A 25,426-nucleotide genomic window follows, 5' to 3' on the forward strand; every position below is an offset into this window, starting at 1 on the left:
AAATAGGATTAAAATGGTCTAAAGCTAATTAGTGATGGGTGCTTATGGGTGGTAATTAACTGGTAAGTGTTGCACGTGATGAGAGATAGAGACATATAGCTACACTTATGGGGGAAATTCCTACATGAATTAGTTAATCAAATAGGATCCTATACTATCTATTAGTTGTGTGATCACGTCTCATTGTTAAATCTAATAACTAATTGATAAATCATATTTAATTTTAATTAAATTATTATAAATTGATATAATATTTATTAATTCAATTTCATTAAATTATAACGTACATCATATAATCAATAAACGGTCTTCAATTTAAGTTCAAAGTTCATATAAGTATTTTTCGTTTAAGGAAGGGTTACATATAGCTAGAGCTTATGCTTACACACCCTGGGGTAAACTCTAGCTATAGGAAATTTCCAGCTTACTTGATTTACTAACCATGTAACATATAAGTAAAAAAAATTGACAGGAAGAAATTTTGCTAAAGTGTATTGAAAATCTAATTCCCTTATTACTAAGAAAAAAAGTTAAAACTACGGATGACGTGTTTATTAATTTAAGACAGAGGCAGAAAACATAACTCATACATGGGACTATTTCTTGTCCTAACAACAAGAAGATCCAATCCAACGCCACTCAATATCAGCACTCAAAACACACAAACATGACCCATTAGTCCACGTGATAGACCTGATGCCACCCTCAGGCTTATTAACAACCATCCGTTTGTCCAATCTAGACAATCCTATGATCTAATCACCAACATAAAACCAATTTTTTTGGGCATAAATATTTAAATTAACTAATAATTATCTTATCAAATAGCATTTTGTTTTAAAATATTTCATATAATTGATAATACATTTAAATTTTTTTCTAGTATTCCGCTTAATTATTGTCTCTTAAATACAATCTTTAATATGTAAACAATAAGATTTTTTATTGTGATAAGAGAATATCAAGTAAAACTATAGAGTATTTATTAACTTTTTTTTAATAATTTTATAGAAAAAACTCAATAAAATAGAATAAAAAAAATATAAACTGTTAAAATAATGATGACTAGGCAGATTTTGTGGAGGCCCAAGAGCAAAGTATTTGATCTTTTGAAAATACCGTTATATTTCCCCCACACATTTCTTCATTGCCTTATCTTTAATTTTCTCTCTCCTTATTTCCCTCCAAACAAAAGCAAACATCACAAAATTAATTGCAATTCACTGAGCTAACCATACCTGAAATTCAATGGGTAGCAAATTAGCCTTCTCTTTAACAATCCCTCGTGTCTACTCTGCTCCCATTCAAAAACCGTTCACTTCTTCTTCAAGACTTCACTCTGTTCAGCCCCATGGAAGGAATCTTTGTGTTCGCCGCAGATTTCTTTTGCTGCCCATCAAAGCCACCGCTGACCAACCAGGTTTGGACTTGATATTTTGATTCGCTTAAACGGAAAATTTCAAAAAAAAATAAAATGCGTTTCACGTTCTGACGTAGTATTGATCATTAATTTCCAGGTAAGGTTGGAGAAGATGAGGTTGTTGACAGTAAGATTCTGCAGTATTGTAGCATAGACAAGAAAGATAAAAAATCAATTGGTGAAATGGAGCAGGATTTTCTCCAAGCTCTGCAAGTATGTCAATTGTAAAGCCAATCATTTCAATTTTCTTTTATGAAATCACAATATGAGGGTTAAATAGTTCTATCGGTTACTCAATTATATACTTTTAACAAAATATAGTTACTCAACTTGTTTAATTTTGGTAACGAACTTTCATTTTTCCCATCAACGGAAAGTTATCCAATCAATTCTGCAAATAGGATTGCTGGGTATCCAACTTTGCCACATAGCCATTCTATAGGCAATTTTTGACCGGTATTGACTGGGCAACCTTTCATTAATAAAAGAATGAAAATGCCGTTATAAATATAACGAATGAAACGTCGAAAAGTATATAGTTTAGCAACCCCAATAATATTTAACCCCACAAAAAAATCATTGTTAGCTAATTTCTGGTTTGTTCTATAAAGTCATTTTACTATGAGGGAAAAGCTACAATGTCAAATGAAGAATTTGATAATCTAAAGGAAGAATTAATGTGGGAAGGAAGCAGTGTTGTTATGCTAAGTAAGTACTAAATCAAATACTCTACTTTAGTTATAAATTTGATTACACTATTTTAGTTATGCTAAGCAAGTAATCAATCAAAATCCTATTTCAGGTTCTGATGAACAGAAGTTTTTGGAAGCCTCAATGGCTTATGTATCTGGAAATCCGATCCTGAATGATAAAGAATTTGATGAATTGAAGCTAAGGTTAAAGGTTAGTGCCTGGAATTTGGATCCATAATTGAAAAACTTATACTAAAACTTTTACCTTGAATCATAGTAAATCTGATTGACATAATGATTTTGACTGTAACTGTAATGCAGCAAGAAGGCAGCGATATTGTAGTTGAGGGTCCGCGTTGCAGTCTGCGTAGTAGAAAGGTTTGTGTTGCTATTGTTGTTTAGAATTAAAAGAACAAATCGAGAAAAATATGTAGATCATGTTAATTTATGATTGGTCGGATCCATAAATGAAGAATGAACCGGAGCTAGGTAAGAAATTCACGTTATCATGTATTTGAGCTGCAGAAGAAACTTAATTTGTGCTGCTTAATTTTCTTACTACAGGTTTACAGTGACCTATCTGTTGACTATTTAAAGATGTTCCTGCTGAATGTTCCTGCAGCTGTTGTTGCATTAGGCTTGTAAGTAATATTTCTTTCTTCTCTCTGCTTGAGTTCATATACTGATTCTGATCTACTCTACGCAAATTGTTCGGTTTTTATCAGGTTTTTCTTCTTGGATGATGTAACAGGATTTGAGATTACATATCTTTTGGAGGTAAGCAAATATCTAGTTCTTATAGACCAATCATTACATCAATATTAGGAGCATGCATTTTGTTTGGTTGATCTTTCGATTGTATTTATAAGTGAACATTGTTATAGTGTCAAACCAAACCAAACCAAACTAAACTGAATATATCGGTTCAATATGATTTGGTTTTTACACTCTTAATTGTGATCATTGCACTATCTGCTTCCATATGATCATTCAGTTTAAGGCTTTTATTTTGTTATCTATGTCATCAACAGCTTCCGGAGCCATTCAGCTTTATCTTCACATGGTTTGCTGCAGTGCCCGTCATAGTTTTTTTATCCCTGTCATTCACAAATGCAATAGTGAAAGACTTCAAGATCTTGAAGGTAGAATTCGCATTATTGATGCATCTTTTAAGCCTCTGATAAGAAAAACTCTTGCACATTTACATGATTTCAAATTGATATAGGGTGCTTGTCCCAACTGTGGTACTGAGAACCAGTCCTTCTTCGGAACCATATTGTCGATCTCGAGTGGCGGTACAACCAACAATGTAAAATGCTCAAAGTAAGTCTGCAGTTTTTTGCTAGCCTCCCACGTCACTCGCCATCAACAAACTTGCAATATTTGGTTTAATATACATTGATGCTATGTGTTTTTCTGCAGTTGTGGAACTGAAATGGTGTATGATTCAAAGACACGATTGATTACACTACCAGAAGGAAGTAATGCTTGATTAGAGGTGCATACATTGTCTATATTAGAGTCCATCTTCTCAGACACCCGAGTGGGTTCGTTTTCATGCTTGATGAAATTAACACTTTAGATTTTGATAATATGTAACAATTGACACTAAGTCTATTGGAATCTCATATATTCAGCCTGAATGCTAAAGCTGATGATGGTTACTAAATGCAGGATCAGACAACATATGGAATGCAGATAATAATGCTACTAACAATTAAAGTTGGAAGCGAGGAAATTTAACCTTATGTTCCAATGTGGCTGATCAAATGTTGAGAGGAAATTTTCAGTTGTGTACTCTGTAATGATCTATATTTTTGTGTTAATATTGTAACAATATGTAAATGCTTCATACATGGTCCTAGTAAAAGCTTATTCACAAAAGAACAACAGCATAAATGTAATCATGTACAGTTTAGCCACATGGGATCGCATTCAATTAGGTGGTAGTCGAATGTTGTCGCATAACAAGGCAGATTGACGCTAAGTATCTGCACTGCCAGTGCACATGATGAATACTGGAGTCATCAAAGTTAGTCTTTGCTTAGTTAATAATCCTAACATTCTTACATAAGCTAGCTAGCATAAACTATCATACTAATATCCAGTGTTTTAAAAACCGAACCAGTAGCCGAACCGGTGAGGCCATTGATTTCCGGTTCAACCGGTTTAACCGGTTCAATGACATAAGTGTTCATAAGTGTATAGTAAGATAAATGCACATCATAAGTGTTCACTTGAACTTTTATAATTGCCAGAACTGCCCAAAATCAATCAAGCTTCATTCACCGATATTTTCTCCTTCACAAGATCGCCACATCCAAATAATCTCCAATCTATAATATAAGAACAAAATTGACGTTAGAAACCAAGTCTAGAGGTTTTCAATCATGCGTAAGTTAGTAACATTAAATCAAACCTGAAAACCTAGTTGACCCAATGCTTGGGAATCATCTGGTCTTCTTGCACTTGAATGAGTTACTCCAGCCTGTAAATAGAAGAATACCAACAAACGATTATAGGTTTATAATATGAACAAGTTCTTAAAGTAAGATGAAAAATTCATTCTGCACGATAGTACGAGCAGAGAGGATAGTCTGATATTCCTATTCATAGCTGAGAACAAGAAGATAATGCTTTCGCAGTTATCAACAAAAAGAATTAACCAAATTTACCAGATATTCTATTAACAGAATACTTTTTTTTATATAGAATCTATTTTCTATAATTTTTATTAAAAAAACTAAAACTTAAAAAGATATACAAGTAGAGAAGTGGCATTTAAAAATCTAGATAGGCTTGAAAAACATCAATGAGTTTCAATGGAAGTCACTCTACGAGATGCATATGAAAACACTTCAGTGATACCACATTCACATACCACTCTCAACACATGACGGCCATGTTTATCAGGATACACAAAGGCAAATGACAATCTCGCATCTCGTCTCCTTGCCTCAGGGACAACCTCTTTGACCTAACCAAAGAACCAGCCTTTCTTTTAACTATAAACAAAGCAAGTCAAATTTAATAGCTCAAAGCCAACTACTAAAACAACATACGAGATCAGTTAATTCACGAAGGGTAGCGTCTCTCCACGTATAAATTTGAACCTCCTCCTTCGGTTCTTTGCCTCTCACAGAAAATTCTTCCATCTTGTGGTGACCTCCAGGCTGCCAAGCATTAAAATGGAAAATCACAAGCAATGTTAACCCAATCAATTCTCACACTAGTATGCAATGATTAATAATATCCATTCCATAATATAACCTAATTAAAAAATAATTTCATAAAAAGTTCAAAAATCAACTACCTTAACAAAAACTCGAAGCAATAACGGGCAAGTCTGCATTGCATTAAAACAAAGAAAAGGACAAATTAGAAGCCAGACTTTGAGCTTGATAAGTTAAATATTTAATACAAAAAATAATCTAAAACCCTAAACCTTTTCGCGGTCGATAATATGGAGGCCGTGTCGGTAAAGGGGAGGAGGATGAGCTCTGTCCTGAGATGGGAACGGTTTTCTGGACTGTATTGGTGGTAGCGGTGGTGGTGGAGGTAGCTGTTCGTGGTGGTAAGATGGTTGTGCCGCCGCCGTTGCTGCCATTTTTTCTGTTCTGTATTTGCCGTTTTCCTTCTTCTACTTCCTTCGATTCGGTTATAGCTGATTTTTTTTACTGTATTTGCTTATATGGGCCTGTTCAGTGAATTCTTTCTGGAGAGTTTTAGGATTTTACCTAAAAAAATAAAAATAATATGAATTAATGTATCAACACGCCAAAGTTAACAAAAATACCTCATAATTTTGGCTTATTCATTTATGTACTTCCCGTGTATAAAATATTTGTTATTTTACTCTCAGTGCATAACACATGTAATATTACACACATCTCACATGTTTTCTCTCTTTTATTTTTCTCTCTTTCCTTTCCTTTCACTTCTCTTCTTTTCCTTTTCTTAATCCACTTTTTTTTCGCTGTAATTTTTTATTTTCCTTTCTTTTATTTTCTTTTTATAGATAATATCATCTTCAAGCATGTAATTTAATTTTAAAAATATACAATCAATTCTGAGTTATTATATTTTATTTTATAATTTGATTTTTTTTATTTTAGTTCTAGATTTAAAAAAGCTGCAATAAAAAATAATACATCAAAAAAAAAATTCTATGATAAATAAATATTCTTTCACAATTTATGTTAATTTCAGCTTGCAATTAATTATAAAATAATCATTTCAGTTTCAAATCTAAAAATATGAAATATATAATCCTAAAAAAATGATTTTTTTGTATCTTTTCATAATATTATTATAATTTTATGAACTTTATCATAACCTTAACATAATTTTGTCATAGTTTCATCATAACCTTACCATCACATTATCATACTATTATCATCATATTATCATTTTTAATAATAATAACCTTATCATCACATTATCATAACCTCATCATCGCATTATCATTTTTAAAAATAAATATTCTTAATAATTTATGTTAATTTCAGCTTGTAATTAATTAAAATTGATTATTTTAATCACTGATTTAAAAATATAAAAAAATAATCTGTAAAACAGCAGTGATATTATCATCTCGGTATCATAATTTTTCTATAAAAAATTATTTTTGGTACATTATCATACTATTATCATAACATATTCTTATAAAAATTATCATAACATTATCATAATATACTTTATCATAACATTATCATAGAATATTATCATAATATTATCATGACGTACTTTATCAAAACTATATCGTAACTTTTTATCATAAACTTATCATACTATTATCATAACATTATCACAATATACTTTATCATAGCAATATTAAAAATTATTATCATAACATTATCATGACGTACTTTATCATAACTATATCATAACCTTATCATATTATTATCATAACCGCGTAATATTATGGTATTGATATGATAACGTTATGATACAGTTATGCTAACATTAATGATACCGAAATGATAATCAAGCATTTTTCTTGACAGAAAAATCGTTTTTCTCTGCAGTGTTATGATAATAATATGATAACGTCATAGTGATAACATTATGATAATCAGGCGCTGTTTTCTGCAGAAAATCGTTTTTTCTGCAGAAAATCAATTTTTTCATTATGAAATCGTTTTTAATGCAGATTTTCAGATCTTAAAATAAAAAAAATTAAGAACAATTATTTTAGATCTGAGAGTTAAAATAAATCGTAATAATCACCACGAGTTAAAAAAATCGCTAAAATGTGGAAGAATGGCGGAGTGAAGACAAAACGAAGGCGGCGCGAAGGCGGAGCAATGGCGGATTGGCGAAGGCGGAGCAACGGCGTGATAAAGACGAAAAAAATAAATGAAGAAGAAGAAGAAGAAATTGGAGAAGAAGAAAAAATGGAGAAGAAGAAGAAGAAGAAAGAGAGAGAGAGAGAAAGAGAAAGAGAGAGAGAGAGAGAGAGAGAGAGAGGAGAGAGAGAAAATCTGAGAAAAAAAGGAGATACACATGTGAGAGTAAAAATAAAATGCATAGAGTAAAAAAATAATAAGAAATAAGTATTATTATAATAAAAAAAGACTGTAGAGTGAAAAAATAAAATTGCTAAAAAAGTGAGGTATTTTTTCTATCTTTTACTTGTTGAGGTATAATTTGCTATTATTTTAGAAAATAGAGTGTTTTCCCTAATTTTCTCTTCTTTCTGATAGCCCAATCTTACTCAAGAGTGGATGAGGATTAGACATGAATTAGGATTGGGTATCTGCAATGGACCGGGCTTGAACACTTATTACCTCAAGTTCAGTTTGAATCTGAATTCATAACGAATTTGATGTTTTGTAAATGAATTTTTTTATATAGTTGAAAAGTGAGAGCATTTGTGGGAGAAATCGAAACAACAACCTAACAATTTGCTGTATATCGTTTATAGTTGATTAAATCCTGAATAAGTATAAATAAAAAAAATTAACCAAACTCATGTAAAATTAATATTTGGATCAAACTTGTATAGTAAATATTAAATCTAAATCAAATGCTCTTTACATTTTGAGTTATATTTAAAAAAACTAATTCTGAAGAATTTGGCCAAAGCTGTTCGAATCTGACTCATAAATTGATGAATCCTAAAAAAAGCTCTTCAAAATATATTATAGATTTGAAATGAAATTTTCTTAAAAAGATTATGATATTTAATATTTAATTCAATATTATAATTTCATTTAAATTTATTTATTTTTGTTATATCTTTTGTCGTCAAACTTTTGGATGCATTTAAAATAAATTAGTTATGATTATGGTCGGTTAGGGATTAGCTTCCAGAACTTTTTTTTTGATAGAAAGCTTCCAAAACTTGGTACCTCTAATGGCTTGTATAAACGCCAATTTAGTAGGTGATGTCTAAATTCTTACTTGGTGACTTCAATTTTTTTTAATATATAGATACACTAATTTACAAATTTGGTACGCATCGAAGATGTCAAGTTTCATACTTTAGAATGTAAAATATTACATCAAAAGGTATTAAATAATATTTTAATTTCCTCTTAAATGACATGATTGTTCATTTAAAATTTGAATTATTACATTAATAGCGGGAGTTGGAAGGCAGCAACATAAAACCTTACTCTTCTTAATATGAGATATCGGTTTGAATTTTAAATATAAAATATTTTTTGAAAAAAATTATGAGAGAGTTTTATCGTTATAATGGATTCTATTTGGATCGAGCAATGACTCGTATATTGGACAGTACATCATACATGTATTGAAATATCCTATTGGTACATGTACCAATAGACGTATAACAAATGGAACAAAGGAGGAATATACGAATAAAATAACACAGAATGTTATGCTCATATACATTACCTGCCTGCACGTTGACAATCACAAGCAATTCTAATATCAACCCTTATACAATTTATTAAAACAAAAGAACAAGAATTTGACTTAGAGAGGGAGCCATTATCTTCGTGCACTCACGAAATGCATTATTTTTGTGCACATTTGAACACTATTTAAGCCTCACAATTACAAGTCAATGAGGCATTAGAAAAAAACTTAATTAGCAATTCTCATTGAAAAAACTAAAAATCATGGCTTCTAATCCCACTCATTCATGGAGACTTCGCTTCTTGTTGGTAGCATTTGTGTCAGCATTGATCGGAACATCCATGGCTGTAAGTTATGGTAGTACTCCCAAAGTTTATGGTAGTACTCCAAAGGTTTATGGTAGTACTCCTAAAACTTATGGTACTCCTAAAGCATCAGTCTTCCAGCCAAGCCAATGGAGCCTTGCTCATGCTACATTTTATGGCGACGAGACCGCTTCCGCAACTATGGGTAAGTTATCTACGGATCGAATTAATAGTTCGGTAATCGAATATTAAATAATTATTTGGATAATTTGTATTAAATAGCGTCATCTTTATCTATTTTAGCGCTTTAAACCAGTGGCGTAGCCAGAAATTAAATCTAAGAGGGGTAAGATGTACTATTTTCATAAATAATATGTAAAAGTTAAAATTTATTAAAATTAAGGGGGTTAATATATAATATTTTCTAGGTAACTAATATAAATAAAACTTAACATTATATAGGAAATTATACTTTTTGAAAAAATAAGAGGGGCAAATGCCCCTCTTATGAAAGTTGCTAAATAATATTTTATTTTTTTATTTTTTTTGTCAATTTTCGGCCTAACGCTAGGCTGTAATCAAAATTGTTTCGTTCATCATAAAATTATCAACATGTTTGGTGACAAAAATTGTTTTTGGACCAGAAATTGTCAAAAAATGAAACATTGTACCATTATTTCGCTATTTTTGCATGTGGAGTTTAAAGCGCTAAAACAAGTAAAAATGAGGTTTTTTTAATGCAAATAACCCCCAAAAGATGGCCTAATAATCTAATTTCTTAAAAAATTATTAACAAATTAAAACTTTTAATCTTGTCAATTTCATACAACATAAAAAGTTAATAGTAATTTAAACCAATTTCACTTATTATTAAGTTAACATAAATTTTTAGTGTTTCAATAATAAATTAAAAAAAATGTATCTTTTTAAATTTTTGATTTATTTTTGTAGCTTACACAGATGACTTCTAAGAATAATTTTGTTTAATACAGCATCTCACATTTCAATTAAACAATTTTTTAAATTGGCATAGATATGTTATTAATCTCTAAAATTAATATTTTTTGTTAAATTTTGAAAAAAAATCAAAATTATTTAAATATTCCGCCTTTTTATTTATTGTGATGTGAATTATATAATTGATTGCAGGAGGCGCATGTGGATATGGAAATTTAATTCAAAACGGGTATGGAACCGATACGGCAGCATTGAGTACCGTATTATTCAACGATGGATACGCATGTGGAGAATGTTTCCAAATAAAATGTGTGCAATCGCCTTGGTGCTATACAGGGGTCGTTGCTACAGTGACGGCTACAAACATTTGCCCACCAAATTGGAGCCAAGACTCCAACAATGGTGGATGGTGCAACCCTCCTAGGGTTCATTTCGACATGTCGAAACCGGCTTTCATGAAACTTGCGCAATGGAAAGCCGGCATTGTCCCCGTCATGTATCGCAGGTGTGCACCCATCTTTCACTAACCTTTTAATTTTTTATCGAATAAATTAAAACATTAGAGTTACTAAATGATTTTTTAAAACATATCAAACACAATTACATCTATTTAAAAACAATGTTATGTGTGATTGTTGCAGGGTATCATGTGGGAAAAGTGATGGGGTGAGATTTTCATTCCAAGGAAATGGATACTGGCTGTTGGTGTACGTAATGAATGTGGGAGGAGGCGGTGACATAGCTAGCATGTCGGTTAAAGGGAGCAAAACAGGATGGCTAAGCATGAGCCATAATTGGGGTGCTTCTTACCAAGCTTTTGCTACTTTAGGAGGCCAATCTTTATCCTTCAAGCTCACTTCTTACACCTCTAAGGAGACTATTATAGCTACGGATGTTGCTCCAGCTGATTGGAAGGTTGGAATGACTTATAAAGCAAATGTCAACTTCCATTGATCCTTTCACCAAACTAGAAAGAAAAAAAGTTTTTATACAAAAAATACGATTCAAGAAAGTTATGTTAAATTTATATGTTATCGGAGCATTTGTACGTGGTAGTGGATCCGGAAGACGAAACTATATAATTAAATGCATACTTGAAAATTTAAATTCTATAAAATGAGAGACTGCATACAATATATTCTATGTAGGTGCGCTCATATATGTACCGGACATGTACATCCAAAATTTAGTAAGTTGGTGTAATGTATCTGGTGTAGGAGGTTTATTTTAATGTATCTATTTCATCATTGGAAAGTCCTATGTTGGCCTTTATTGTTTGCCATTGGACAATTTTCTTTGTTCTAAATACTCTGTCTCTTGTCTTTGTTTTTGTTTTTCTGATTATGAAATTTTCACCTACTTTAATGAGAGCTAGTAGAAGATTTCAAGATAATTTATAATTTGATGCTGATTTTTGCTTCTGCTTTGTTTTTCTCTTCCAATGCTGCCTCTTTTTACTTCAATTTTCAGATCGAATACTCACCAAATCGAATCCAATAAATAAAGTAAATTTCATTAACACATTATATATTATAGGTGTAGAACTTGACTGCCACAAGAAATTACTGTATCAATACCTCTATGTTGAGTTTAAGTGTACTGCTTAATAATGGCAAATGTAAAATATTGAATAGCACAGCTGGAAGTGTTTGGTAGCTTGTCATTTTGACATGAATAATCGACATAATAAGATTATAAAAAAGATTAAAAAGGAATGAAAACAATGACTTAGAAATACTTTCATTCTTACCAAAGGGGTCGGTCCAAGTGTTAAGCGGTTTGATATCGATTAATTTAAGTTTTAGATTCGAGTCTGGTAAATGCAGAAAATTTTCGCTGGCAGAGTCGTCCACCATGCCAAGTGCGCAACGCGGTTCGGATCCGAATTAGTCAGGACGAATCCCTGAAAACCGGATGGGCAACTAAAAATAAGAAATAGTTTCATTGTTATAGGTTGACCTAGCATGTGAAATTAGGGGCAATTAGTGAAGATAAAAGAAAAAAAACAGAGCAAAAAACAAAAATGAGTAGCAAAATGCAGCTAAGCATGAGACCCACAAAGGTGTTGATGTGGGAGACATGTAATGAAGACATAGATGAGAATTTAAAGGATAATGAGGCCTCAATGTATTACCCATATTTCATCCCATAAGCACGCCAATCCCTTTCTTTTATATTCTTTTTCATCTCATTTCCCATCATCAACCCACGCTTTTAATCATTTCTTCCAAACTCTTGCCACCTCACTCTTTACTTCTAATCTCACTCATTTTGCCTCTTCAAAATTTACCTTCTAAAAATACAAACAAACATAAACTTTCGTCACGGATTTCTGACTAACGAGGCTTGACTCTTCTAAATTTAAATTCATGCGGCTTTGAAGTGTATTTAAAATTAGAATAATGTGTCCAAACCAGTCTAATTGAACGGCTAATTGGATGAATACCTGAACTCATGCATAGATTTATATATCCGTAAATTCTAATAATCGAAAAGGAATGCAAATTTTTTGCTTCTGTGTACTAAAATTACAAGAGGAGAAAAATTAGGAGCATGCTCATTATAACCAACTAACATATATTAATTCTATACTAATTGATAACAATCAAAAAGGAAACACAGAAATTTCTTTATCTCTTTAACTTTTTCTTCTTTAATCCACCAAAAAAGCTGCTTTTCTGATGATAAATTTACTCAAACAATTTCATCTTTCCTCTTTGCAACTTCATTCTTGTTTCACATCCACAAGAACAATACAATTGGCTACCCACAAAAATCAAATCCTCTCCCAAATAGCTAGCCACAGAAACCAAATCCTTACACTTTTAATGACCCATTGCCTGCAAATTATTACACCATTTTCTCCTGATCAGCTCCACATTCTGACATGGGCTTTCAATTCTTTTTCTCTTTGATAATTCTCTGCTCTGTCACATCTGTTAGTACTATTTCAGACCAAACCATCAAATCACTTGATCTTCTCATCAGAGACTACACATTTAAATCCTACGACATAAACTTCAGGACAGGCAAGCTTCACTCTGTAAGACTACCCGCGAATTTCTCAGGAATCAGAGCCGATACAGCGAGATTCCGATGCGGTAGTCTTCGACGATACGGCGCTCAGGTTAAGGAATTTCACCTTGGAATTGGAGTTACAATTCAGCCATGTGTAGAAAGAGTAATGGTAATCAGACAAAACTTAGGGCATAATTGGTCCTCTATTTTCTTCTCAAACTACAATTTCTCAGGATACCAATTAGTTTCACCAATTTTAGGTCTTCTAGCTTATAATGGTGGCAGTGATGTAAATTTCACCAACCCATTTGAGCTTGAAATTCATGCTTTACAAAAACAAATTACTATAAATTTCACCAATTTAACAACCAATCTTCAAAACCAATCTCCAATTTGTGCCAGTTTTGAAAATAACGGCAAGGTAACTTTAAAAAACCCTGACTCCCTCCATGTCTGTGTAGCAACAAGGCACGGCCATTACGGTTTAGTGATCAAATCTCCGCCGTTGTTTCCGCCACCGGGGGAGGTTAACAAGAAGATCAGCCGGTGGAAGGTGATTGTAGGTGGCACAATTGGAAGTGCATTGGCGGTTATGTTGTTAGGGTTTCTTCTGGTGGCCATGTTTGTGAAGGTAAAGAAGAAAGCAAGAATTGAAGAAATGGAACGGAGAGCTTATGAAGAAGAAGCTTTACAGGTATCAATGGTGGGTCATGTTAGGGCACCTACTGCTACTGTTACAAGAACATTGCCTTCCATTGAACATGAGTATAAATCTTATTATCGTCCCTCTTGATTAATTAAATTGTTCTTCATTTTTATTATTCTTTTTGTTGATGATTAATTTAGTTTAATCCAAAAACTGTAATGAACACAAATTTTTTTATCACTTGAAGAAGATGATAGAACTCTGTTTCTTGATCTCTGTTTCATTTTGTAAATTTTCCCATTTCTTTTGTTCATTTTATTGTAAAGAGTGAAGCTTTATTTAGAATTTTGAAGTAACAAACATATTCAAATTTTATTAGATGTTTTCTTTTTCTTTTTATGTTTTTTAAATTATCAGAGTCAAAGTTTTCTTGAAAAATATTGAAATGCAATGTTGTTCTTGTTCATAAATGATTGTGTTCTACTTTCTTGAAATATAATTTCAATTTTGAAGATTAAAGAAGTTGCTTTTTGGTCATGGTCTCACTAAGAAAGTCAAACCTCATGCAGCATGAGGTTCATGAGAGGATGAAAAACACAATTATAGCCTTTCTATTTTTGCGGATCTTCAAAATGTCTTTCATTACTTAAGCTTTTTTTTAGAAAATAATAAATGTAAATATTTTCCTCCTTGACAACATACATTGCTATATGTACGTAGCGAGAAATTTAAACAATTGGATGAAATATAAGAAAGAGCGCACAACAAAATAATATAACTAAAAAAAAGAAGACGACATTGATAATGTGGAAGGGGAAACCGCCCTGACTACCGCAACCATACTTGCAATTGCGAATGAATTTATTGAGTCGGATTTGTAAAATTGCAGATTTCCAATGCATGGTCGAATTTATCTAGAGGGGCAAGAAATCAAACTTTTCGAATGGATAATTAGTTATTAGCTGGGTAGGACCTTGCATTGCAAGCAATTTGAAACCATACTAAAAGTATCATTACGAATAATGAAACACAAAGCAACACGCTGAAATCAAGTCTAAACCATATCAAATGTATAAACAATAAAAAGAATTCTACTAAAAAAATTACACGGAAATTCCACTAAAATTATATCAAAACTACCCCAAAATAATTGGAGCATGTTTTTCAAAAGTTATTTAGATAATATAAATATTATAAAGAACGTAACAAAATCGCATTAAAATCTATTAAACCTAACTTCAGATACACTGAATCTATACTAAAATCGTTGAAATCTACTGAAATCTCATTAAAACCATATCAAAATTGGTGTGAAAATAGTAAGACACTGAAAACATATATCAAAACCATATTCAAATTAACATAACTAATCATCCAAAATCATACCTATTGAAATTATATTGATACCTCATTAAAATCTATTGAAATAATATATTAAAATCTATTTAAAAGTATATCATAATTAGTGTGAAACTATTGAAACATGCCATCAAACATGTTGTAATTATTTAAATTAAATGGAAAAATAGAGTAAACTCATACAAACAACAAAAAGTAGTTGAATTTACCAATAAAAAAGTTTTTCATTTTCATTTTCATCTTCATCAATAACTAATAAGAGTATTATCATTATTGTTAGAAGAAGAAAACAAATTTTAATCCCACAATATATTATTGCTCCTGTTTTACTATGTACTATACCCTCCTCATCCTCGTTGTCATTGTCTTTATTATTTTTAAATTCCTCAATATTTTTATCGCTGAGAAAAGAAAAAAAGCCTTATAGAAAAAGAAAAATAATAGAGAGGAAGAACAAAAACATGTGAATAGATAGAAGGCAGTACAGAATACAAAGAAGAAAAAAGATGTTTTGAAAAACATGTCGGATAATTATTTTATCAATGAGGTGCATGGTGAAAATTTTCTATTTGATTTTACTTTAAAATTAGATGTGAATCAGTATTAAATTTACTTTTAGCGGGTGAGTTTAGATTTTTTAGCTAAGATTTCATAAACTTTCTGAAAACTAGAACCCACATAAATTTAAGGGAATTTTTCATATTTTTTTGAAAATAAATATATTTATAAAAAAATTGGTCAAAAAAAAAAATTGAGGTATAAAAAGAACATCAGAAAAAATGTACAACAAACAAATAGTGAAACATATATGCAAAATTATGAAAAATAACCTAAATACACTCAAAAACCACAAAAACAACTAATTAAACACCAAAAATACATCGAAAAACATTGAAAAGTTATAACAAAAAACATGGGATACATCTAAATAACTCTTCTTCATAAAAAGCCAACAAAAATCAACAGTTCATTGGTTAACAATAAACATAGTACACATTGATCATGGGTTGTCCTCTTTCTTTCTTGACGAACCAATCGACCCCTAAAAATGTTCAAGCTCAACTTACTAGACATGATTATGGTTCTTGTCTTGCCGGTTTTTTATGTACATAAACGAAGTTTGATTCGAGTCTAATATTATTCAATTCCAGTCGATATGATAAATTTATAGGGGATCAGACTATAGATTCTTTTATATATAGCTATACTACTTAAATTAGAATCTTAAATCCGCCCATAAAAAGTGAATTAATTCCGATTTGTCTATGGGAAAATTCATAAACCATAAACCAGCATCTATATTGGATCCAAACGGGTGGGAGAGGGAGAATACCCGGCCCATTGATCAGTTACACCAACCGTGATCACGTATAGGGAAGAGTAACATCATTCAAAAGGTGTGCAAGAATCATGCAAATTGGACCATCTCAACAAATTAATTAAAAAACAAAAGTACATCTGTATTCGAGTGTGCTTCTGAGTTAAGGTTAAGCCTGTCTAACATCAATTTATAAGAATAAGACAGTGAAACAAAATTGCAGATCTTCCATATAATATAAAATTTACTCATTCTCGAGCAGCCCTCCATTTTATCATCTAGCTAAATAAATTTTTTAAGTTAATAAAAAATTATTTTAAATTATAAACGGTGAATTATTATTTATTATTTTAATATATTTATAAATATTAATTTTAATAAATTTAACTTTTATTAATTATTAATTTTGTAGAGGATCACATTAAATAAAAATAACTAAAATATTTATTTTACTTATTAAATGTTTTTGATATATAATTGTATTTCGTATATTTATTAAATCTGGAGTACTTGCACTACCAATTACCTGAACCCAGATATTATAGGGTAAAACCACTTTCCTATCTCACTAGGAAATCTGAAAATAAACATATCAACGGTGTAGATCTCATCGATCGCATTTCTCGTATCCACTAACCGCATCAAATCACAACTCTAAGTTTCGCGCAAAAAATAAAAACAAGCGTAGCCCTTCTGGTTTTGTCCGTAACTGTTCTTAATTTCCCGGGAAAATTATAATAATAAAAAATAAAAATTATCAATCTTTCATCATCACTCACCAACAAACCCGATCTCACCCAATTTAATCCTATACCCGTCAACACCCAAACCCATTCTCACTCGTCTTCTTCATCACGCATCGCAGCAGAACCCAATTTCTCTCTCTTAATCAAGGTTTTTCTTTCGGGTCGGAGTCTTCAATGGCAGATCCGAAAGTTTCGCCATTGATGACATCACCATCGGCATCCACAGCAACAACTCAGCTGAATGTTCCAACAACATTCTCACGTCCTTCACTCAATCTTGAAACCCTAAGTTCAACTACGAGTCATGTCAACCGTTTGATTAATTCGAATCATTACGTGTCGCCGTCAAGAACTATTTATTCTGACCGATTTATACCCAGTAGATCAAGTTCCAATTTTGCCCTTTTTAATATCTCATCCTCTTCCCCTCCGCCGCCCTCCACGGCGTCTAATTCTCCGGCGTCTGATGGCAGCGGTGGAAAAGAGGACAGTTCTAGTGCTTATGCTGCACTTCTTAGGACGGCGCTTTTTGGGCCGTGTACGCCGGATAAAAGAGATTCGCCGGCTGGCCAGAATATTTTCCGGTTTAAGTCGGAGACTAGACAGTCAATGCATTCACTTTCGCCTTTCGGGTTCGATGAGGAGAGACCCGGTGTTATTCATTCCCCTGTTAAGACTCCAAGAAAGGTTCCAAGATCGCCTTATAAGGTTAATATTTTGATTCTTTTTTTTTCTTGAATTTAACTTTTTTAGATCAAATTCAAGAAAGTTAATTTGTTTGTGTATAGGTGTTGGATGCACCTGCATTGCAAGATGATTTTTATCTCAATCTGGTGGATTGGTCGTCGCATAATGTATTGGCGGTGGGGTTGGGAAATTGTGTGTATTTATGGAATGCTTGTAGTAGTAAGGTGAGTATTGGAGTTTTTCGAGTTTGATGCATTTTATGTTTGTTATAGTGTGTTGGGTTTAATGTTTTGCTTTTGCTTGCTTGTTTTGATTGAATCAGGTGACAAAGTTGTGTGATTTGGGGTTTGATGATAGTGTTTGTTCAGTTGGATGGGCTCAGCGTGGAACACATCTTTCTGTTGGAACTAACAATGGAAAAGTCCAGGTTAGTTGAATCCGCAAGATTGAACTTGGTTCAGTATTGTTTAGTTGTATTGATGTTTCATTATGCATATATATATGTTGTAAAGTAATGTAGGAACAATGTTGAACCTGATGTTAGGGAATATACAAAACAAGGTTTGACATGAGAAGAATCCTAGTCTTTAAGTCATAGAGTATTAGCAAGATCACAGACTTAGATATTGACATTAATGTAACCTAGACATTGGCACTTTATTGGTCGACATTACAAATTAACTGTTTGATTAAAGTTTAAGCGCCAGTCTTAAAGGATTTTCTGCTATGAGCTCCAGCAGGCATAACCTGAGAATTACGAAATTTTGTTTAGCATCTCTGTGCATTATGTATCTTTCTACTTTAGCTCAAAGCTTCTGCGTAACATAAATAGTTTGGTAGAATATGATATGCTCTGAAAAGCAATCCATATAATAAACTGAATCACCCATTGAATTACCCCAAACCTGGTAAGGAAAAAGAAAGAAAGATGAAAGTTGCAAATAGGCTTCACTAGAAGGATAATTATGTTACCAAATTGGTTTTTGTTATTGAAAGACTGTTTGCTGGCACGTCACTTTTTAAGATGCTCTCGCTATTAAGTGAAGAGGACATCTCCAAACTATGGTAATTGCTGCGTAACAGGATGTGCTAGTAATAGTCTTTTGCCACAATACCTTATACCATAGTAGTTGATGTAACCTTGTTGGGAAATTACATCTTGTGTTCTAAAACAAGACCTTTGTTTCTGTAAAGCTCCCTGCTTAACATCTTACAGCGTAAGGTGACAAGATAAATGGTCCTAGGTCCATCGTATTTTTGCTTGCTTGTTTGTAACAAGATAACATTTAATATTTATTACTGCAGTTATATAAAAATAGTCCCATTTTGCATTCTTGTTGGATTTCCTATGCTTTAGATGAACTTGCATTGTTTCAAAAAAAAAAAAGCCTCTAATCACCTTGTTTATAGATTTGGGATGCAGCTCGATGTAAAAGAGTGAGAACTATGGAAGGACATCGACTACGTGTTGGGGCATTGGCCTGGAGTTCATCTTTATTGTCTTCTGGTAGCCGGGATAAGACTATTCTTCAACGAGATATACGCACTCAGGAAGGCTTTGTTAGCAAACTCTCTGGTCACAAATCAGAGGTTAGACTCTCTAACAACTTTAGATTAATTAGATCTCTTGGTCAACTAATTTTTTAAATAATTAATGCGGACTTCACTGAGGAACTTTGATCTATGTTTGCTCACTTCTTTGTTGAATTCATTCTACCAATCATCATTAATTTTCTTAACCCTCTCAAGAACGATATTTGCTTCCTATCATTCCTTTTAACTGAATTTTAAATTATTGATTGTAATTAGGTTTGCGGGTTGAAATGGTCTTATGATAATCGTGAGTTGGCATCTGGTGGGAATGATAATAGAGTAAGTACTGATGCCTTTTGCTCATTGTTGTGATTGCTGCACACACAAGAATACTTTTTTTTTTCCATGTTTTTCGAGGTCTAAAGTTGTTCTTACTATGCAGCTGTTTGTATGGAATCAACACTCAACTCAGCCTGTTTTAAAATATTGTGAGCATACAGCAGCTGTAAAAGCAATTGCGTGGTCACCCCATCTGCATGGACTTCTAGCATCTGGCGGTGGTACTGCTGACCGATGTATAAGATTTTGGAATACTACTACTAATTCACATCTCAGCTGCATGGACACTGGCAGTCAGGTAGAATACTGGTTCAGTAGTTCTTTTATTTTTAAGCTCCTGTGGAAAATTATTTGGAGTGACTATGGGAGAATTTTACAGACAACTCTATCGTAATCTTATTCTTTTGTTTTCATCATGCAAGTAAACTCATGCAAATTATACCTCAACTAGATTGGACTAATGCAACTACTTATTTTTCGTTACATCCCAATTAATTGATTTGGGTTGCGGGGGAACTAAAAATACTGAACGAGATCTCAATAGATTTCGTCATCACACAGTGATCTCTAGTTGTCTATTCATGGGACCATGGCATGCTTAAAAGAGCTTATTTTAACAGACCTTTATGCATCGCTTGTTTCATGAAAGATATTTGTTGATTTTATTCAAAACATGCTAGCAAATATTTCATGTGTGCATGTTTCTGCATGATCACCGGATTACAAATCATGGTTTCTCCCATTGCTTATAGCTGTTCTATGAATATTTTTACTTTCATTATATGTTTTCTGCTCAAAATTGTTTATTAGAGGAAGAAAGCAGCCTGTGCAAAAAACATTATCCATCGTGTTGAATACACCATTTCTCTTGTGAATACCTGTGTGGTGGAAACTTGACCAAAAAATGGTGTACTGATTTCCTGTTTTACTAATGGCAGGTGTGCAATCTTGTTTGGTCTAAGAATGTCAATGAGCTTGTCAGCACACATGGGTATTCTCAAAACCAAATAATAGTTTGGAGATATCCTACCATGTCGAAGGTACAAACTAACTGTATGTTTGTGATTGCGAGAAATTAGCTTTTTTTTAATGTATTTTAACTAAGACTAATTCGTCCCATTCAGCTGGCAACTCTCACGGGTCACTCATACCGAGTTCTTTATCTTGCAATCTCACCAGATGGACAGGTAATTACCCTCAATGTTTAACTGTTATACCTCTATTATTACAGTACATTTGTAAGTGGCGCCAAAATAGTATCTTTTATAACTTTAACTGTAATTGCTCTTCTAAGTTATTTATTAACTTCTTATGTTTCAGACAATTGTCACTGGAGCAGGAGATGAAACTTTGCGGTTTTGGAATGTCTTCCCTTCCCCTAAATCTCAAGTAATTTTATCATTTTGATTATGAAAAATTTAAACTGTCTTTTCTTAGTTAAGGAATCATAATTAGTTTGTATTTCTTTCAATATCTTTGCACAATATTGGCTCATGTATGTATTAACTATTAACGCAGAACACTGATAGTGAAATTGGAGCATCATCTTTTGGAAGAACTACAATCCGGTAACTATTGGAGGATTTCCGTTCCGAGAATCCCGGGCTCTTTAGCATGGTAAAAGAGATAATAACGTCATGATTTTTGACGCACCCCTGCAAAATGAAGCTCGGCAGAATAATGGTTTTCTCAAACCCAACAGCGATTAGCCCAATTTTTTTAGATTACACGCGATGGAACCATTAATGGTTACCGGCAAATTTTACCTTATTTACATCCTATGATTTATAAACTGTATAGCCGTGGGAGATTCTTTTTTTTAGTATTATCAAAATGCTCCTTGCATTTGTATATCTACAAAGATAAAAAGATGTATTACACATTTTTGGTATAGAGAACTCATAAGTTCTGTAAATAAATTATTGTTTCTACATTTATTTGATCCACAATGGAAGTTTTTGTACCACTTTCAAATTTGAGCAGGTTCAGTTATACTTATATTTGAAACAGTAGCATAATTCAAGAAACTACACTAATGCAATACCATTTAAATTTTATATATTTCATAAACTTGTAATATTAATCTCAATTATTTTCCCTACAATAAAATAAATAATAATGGGCATGGAAAAAAAAACTAGGGTTTACAAAATAACGTCTGCACCGCAAATAATCAATTACTAAGGGACCAATTGATAGATCCGCCATTTCCCCCATGTTGGGGTTCTAATTTCTATGAGAAATGCTCCGTCTTTTATAGACAAATTACAATCCATTTTATATTCACAATCTACCAAATATATACATATACATGTGCAATCACGGAAATTTCTTACCTAGATCTAGTCCGTAAAAGATGCGCAGTTCCAATACCCATTTCGCCCTGCTTCAGTTTTGACCGATTCCGAACTAATGAAATATTAGCATTTAATTGATTAGGTCGATATATCTTTAAAAACCGGGTCTACATAAGAATCTATCATCAATTTTTAACATAATGATTTACAAATCTAGTTCTTTTGAGGTGCTTGTCCAAAGCTTTGCTGGGCCCTTTGGCTATTTTGAGGATCCAATGGAGGCTTGTGTGCCCATGGAACTAAGCTGATTGGGGGAAAACAACAGTCACATTTGTCTTGGCATGGCACAGGTAATTCCCAATTACTTGCTTCACTTGCTTGCTCATTGTTCTCATTCTGGGCCCCATATAGCCCACTAGAAGATGCTACTGCTCCTGTGAGTGGACCCCAGCATTCCACTCTGTTGAATTCTGGTAAGTTGGAATGGAAATAAACCCAAACTAATGATTCCTCTAATTCTGGATAGTTGTTGAACAGATTCCCATCTCCATGGACAACGGCTTTCAGTACCTACCAAATTTGAAAATACCAAAAAATAAAAATCTAATTTTAGATAAATTAAGGTTTAGATGCAAACTTTTATTTTAAATATATACATTTTCTATTTTTACAATCAAGACGCAAAACACGCCAAAACTTAAAAAAATGAGACAGAGTAAAAGAAATTTCGACATTCCATAACAACACCGATAGGTCGGTGTTTTGAATTGTAAAAAAAAAATATTGGTATTTGCGATTATACAAATTTGATATTTGTATTAAAATTATAAAATATATTGTAAGGAAAGATTTACCACAGGGAGTTCTTTGCAGAAGATGAAATATCTCAGCCTAGCACATAAATCTAATAGAAAATGGCCTCCACTTATATGACAATGAACATGAAGAGACATTTTTCCCTTAACTTTCTTCCATTCTGCTACCACTTCATCTCTGTATAATTTGTTGGACCATCCCTGCAACTGCAACCAAATCCCAATTCAAAACCCCTAAATAGTTCATCATTCAAAAATTATTAATATATTTACAATCATTACTAAACTCTACCAACAAAATTCTTTTCCACAAATATATACAAATCCCCTGTTCTTCCTCTGCTTTCATATATTATAAAATTTTACTATATAGTTCAATTTTCATATATTATAAATTACTCACTTCTTATTTGTTTTTTTATAATTAACAAAATTAAAGAACTTTCAAGATACCCCCGTTTTCTCTGTTATTTAACTAAAGTTATAATATAAAAATTCCATCTTTAGAAGAAAAAAATAAAGTCTATTAAAAAAAGCATCTTCTGATAAAGAAAATTTAAAAATAAAGTTGGAACAAAATGACCTGCGAATTATTTATTGTTTGAGAGATGGCTAAAGTAAGCTTGGCAGTAACATCACTATGCGTTAGTGTATAAGTCCTCGGTAATTTACCCGGATGCTTCTGCTCATCAACTCCTACAAATAAAACCTTCAACTTTGATGCCTCAAATATTGATGGCCCAAATAATCTTGCCACCTGAATATATTATTATTCAATCAAAACCCACAAATTAATATCAATAAAGATTGCACCTTTAATCAAAAACCACAAACTAAACCGAAAATAACCAAAAAAATCTCAAATAAAAGAAAAAAAACTTACAGGACTAAAAGATAGGAGGTTGGTCTTCCTGGGTTTTGTTTTAGAAGGAGAAAAAGGGGTGTTCTGTTCAAAAACAGAAGGTCTGGGTTTAGAAGGTACTAGAGGAACTATAGCCAAGGAACCCATCTTCACTAAACCTTGAAGCTTAGCATCAATAAATTGAAGCTTAATTTAACAGTGAAAGCTAAAGTAAAAGTGTTGTTTCTAAAAAAAAGATTCTGAATTTTGATTCTTGAGTTGAAATCTTTAAGTTAATATTAAAACAATATTTGGAATTTGAAGTTTTTGTATTCTTACTGGTTTGATTATTACGTGGGAATGATGTGGAAATGAAGACTTGGAAGCATCAACTTTGCAAAATGGAGTTGGGAAGAAGAATAAGCAAGTTTTGCGTGCGGGCAACAGTTGTTTTTTAAAGCCAAACGCGAAAGTGGCAGTTGGCGGTTGCTTCAAGTATTTGCCTTCTTTTTTTTTTTTTTGAAAACTAGACTTTCATTAATCAACAGCCAAGATATCGGCCAGTACAAGATTTTGAAACTTATGGGGGATATAATCCCTCCATGTACAGCTCTTCACATTAGAAGCTAAAGCTTCTTTAGCTAAGCAGTGAGCAAGGGAATTAGCACCCCTAGGACAATGAGAGAAACGAAAGCACTCCTCCCTACTAGCTAAAGCTAAACAATCAGCCACTATTAATCCCACATCATTACATAGCCCCTTGTGATTAGCGAAAGCTTCTATTACAACTTTTGAATCAGATTTTAACTCAAAAGGAATTAGGTTAGCTTTCTTGGCTATGCAAATACCTTCTCGGATCGCAGCCGCTTCCCCTGCATCCACAGCACTATTTCCTTCGTGATTTTTAAAGCCAGCTGCATGAACTTTGCCTGTTGAGTCTCTTATTATGAATCCCGTGCTGAACTTTCTTGCATTCCTGTCAAAAGCTGCATCTACATTAATGCAGAAGGTTCCTGGGTCAGGTGGCACCCATCTTTTGTCACTGCTAGTGTTATCTTTCCCCATGATATGTGGCTGCAACATTCTTCCCTTAGCTCCACCATTTCTGTACTCCTCCACGTAGCAAACTGCCCACTCTATAGTCTGCTCTATCGGTTTCGGGGGAGACCCAAACAGGGTGCAATTTCTGTTATTCCAGATAACCCACATCATGACAGAAAACACACTGAAAGTCTCTTTTGTGAGACAGTGGAACCCTTTGAGCAGCAAATCCTTCATGTTCCAGTCCTTTCTGGGATTTAGCACGCCAGAGAACTCCCATTTGTCCCACACCACGCCTACTTCTTTACAAAACCAGAGTGCATGCAGCAGATCTTCGTTGTTTCTGTTGCAGCGGTGGCAAGAACTATCAATTTGCATCCCTCGCTGGATTAGGCTTGACTTGACAGGCAACCAGTTATTAAAGCACCTCCACAAAAAAACTCTCACTTTTGGAGGAATGGGGAGGCTCCACATGAACTTCCACCACTTGGAGTTGCTTGTAGTGTCTGAGCCCGTTGGCTCTCCTTTTAGATCCATTGCCACCCTATAGCCACTTCTAACATTAAAGATTCCCTTCTTGTCAT

General features: G+C 32.8%; 6 protein-coding genes across 8 annotated transcripts; 4 read left to right on the forward strand and 2 right to left on the reverse strand.

Annotated features, from left to right (window-relative positions):
* Positions 1-1,149: 1,149 nt before the first annotated feature.
* On the forward strand, positions 1,150-4,034 carry LOC126678747 (PGR5-like protein 1A, chloroplastic). 2 transcript variants are annotated; one of them, XR_007640722.1, is made up of 11 exons: positions 1,150-1,420; positions 1,518-1,633; positions 2,032-2,128; positions 2,223-2,323; positions 2,434-2,490; positions 2,677-2,753; positions 2,838-2,889; positions 3,144-3,254; positions 3,338-3,435; positions 3,535-3,659; positions 3,787-4,034. XR_007640722.1 is itself a non-coding variant. In XM_050373646.1 (11 exons), the coding sequence occupies exons 1-10, from the start codon at positions 1,249-1,251 to the stop codon at positions 3,602-3,604; spliced, it is 951 nt and encodes a 316-aa protein (XP_050229603.1). In that variant the 5' UTR covers positions 1,151-1,248; the 3' UTR covers positions 3,605-3,610; positions 3,787-4,034. The 2 variants fall into 2 exon arrangements, 1 of the variants encoding a protein (XP_050229603.1); XM_050373646.1 differs by having other exon boundaries at positions 1,151-1,420; positions 3,535-3,610.
* Positions 4,008-5,771, reverse strand: LOC126678750 (histone deacetylase complex subunit SAP18-like). Its single transcript, XM_050373648.2, has 6 exons — positions 5,558-5,771; positions 5,426-5,458; positions 5,175-5,285; positions 4,994-5,089; positions 4,532-4,600; positions 4,008-4,448 (listed from the first exon to the last, which is right to left on the reverse strand). The coding sequence occupies exons 1-6, from the start codon at positions 5,717-5,719 to the stop codon at positions 4,416-4,418; spliced, it is 504 nt and encodes a 167-aa protein (XP_050229605.1). The 5' UTR covers positions 5,720-5,771; the 3' UTR covers positions 4,008-4,415.
* Positions 5,772-9,142: 3,371 nt separating this feature from the next.
* On the forward strand, positions 9,143-11,623 carry LOC126678748 (expansin-A18-like). The gene is made up of 3 exons (XM_050373647.2): positions 9,143-9,450; positions 10,395-10,707; positions 10,844-11,623. The coding sequence occupies exons 1-3, from the start codon at positions 9,204-9,206 to the stop codon at positions 11,154-11,156; spliced, it is 873 nt and encodes a 290-aa protein (XP_050229604.1). The 5' UTR covers positions 9,143-9,203; the 3' UTR covers positions 11,157-11,623.
* A 1,188-nt stretch (positions 11,624-12,811) lies between these two features.
* Positions 12,812-14,143, forward strand: LOC126678122 (uncharacterized). The gene has a single exon (XM_050373006.1). The coding sequence runs from the start codon at positions 13,090-13,092 to the stop codon at positions 14,011-14,013; it is 924 nt and encodes a 307-aa protein (XP_050228963.1). The 5' UTR covers positions 12,812-13,089; the 3' UTR covers positions 14,014-14,143.
* Positions 14,144-17,244: 3,101 nt separating this feature from the next.
* LOC126677076 (protein FIZZY-RELATED 1-like) lies at positions 17,245-21,781 on the forward strand. The gene is made up of 10 exons (XM_050371523.2): positions 17,245-17,997; positions 18,078-18,200; positions 18,299-18,403; positions 19,387-19,566; positions 19,786-19,848; positions 19,952-20,146; positions 20,787-20,888; positions 20,973-21,035; positions 21,169-21,237; positions 21,367-21,781. Exons 1-10 carry the CDS (start codon positions 17,464-17,466, stop codon positions 21,418-21,420), a joined length of 1,488 nt encoding a protein of 495 aa, XP_050227480.1. The 5' UTR covers positions 17,245-17,463; the 3' UTR covers positions 21,421-21,781.
* Positions 21,782-21,894: 113 nt separating this feature from the next.
* LOC126677077 (protein STAY-GREEN homolog, chloroplastic-like) lies at positions 21,895-24,091 on the reverse strand. Of its 2 annotated transcripts, XM_050371525.2 has the most exons (5): positions 23,844-24,090; positions 23,544-23,717; positions 23,000-23,167; positions 22,355-22,715; positions 21,895-22,257 (listed from the first exon to the last, which is right to left on the reverse strand). In XM_050371525.2, exons 1-4 carry the CDS (start codon positions 23,967-23,969, stop codon positions 22,359-22,361), a joined length of 825 nt encoding a protein of 274 aa, XP_050227482.1. In that variant the 5' UTR covers positions 23,970-24,090; the 3' UTR covers positions 21,895-22,257; positions 22,355-22,358. The 2 variants fall into 2 exon arrangements, with proteins under 2 accessions (XP_050227482.1, XP_050227481.1); XM_050371524.2 differs by having other exon boundaries at positions 21,895-22,715; positions 23,844-24,091.
* Between the last annotated feature and the right edge of the window lie 1,335 nt (positions 24,092-25,426).

This window comes from Mercurialis annua, linkage group LG4, assembly GCF_937616625.2.
Source record: "Mercurialis annua linkage group LG4, ddMerAnnu1.2, whole genome shotgun sequence".
NCBI classification, from domain to species: Eukaryota; Viridiplantae; Streptophyta; class Magnoliopsida; order Malpighiales; family Euphorbiaceae; genus Mercurialis; species Mercurialis annua.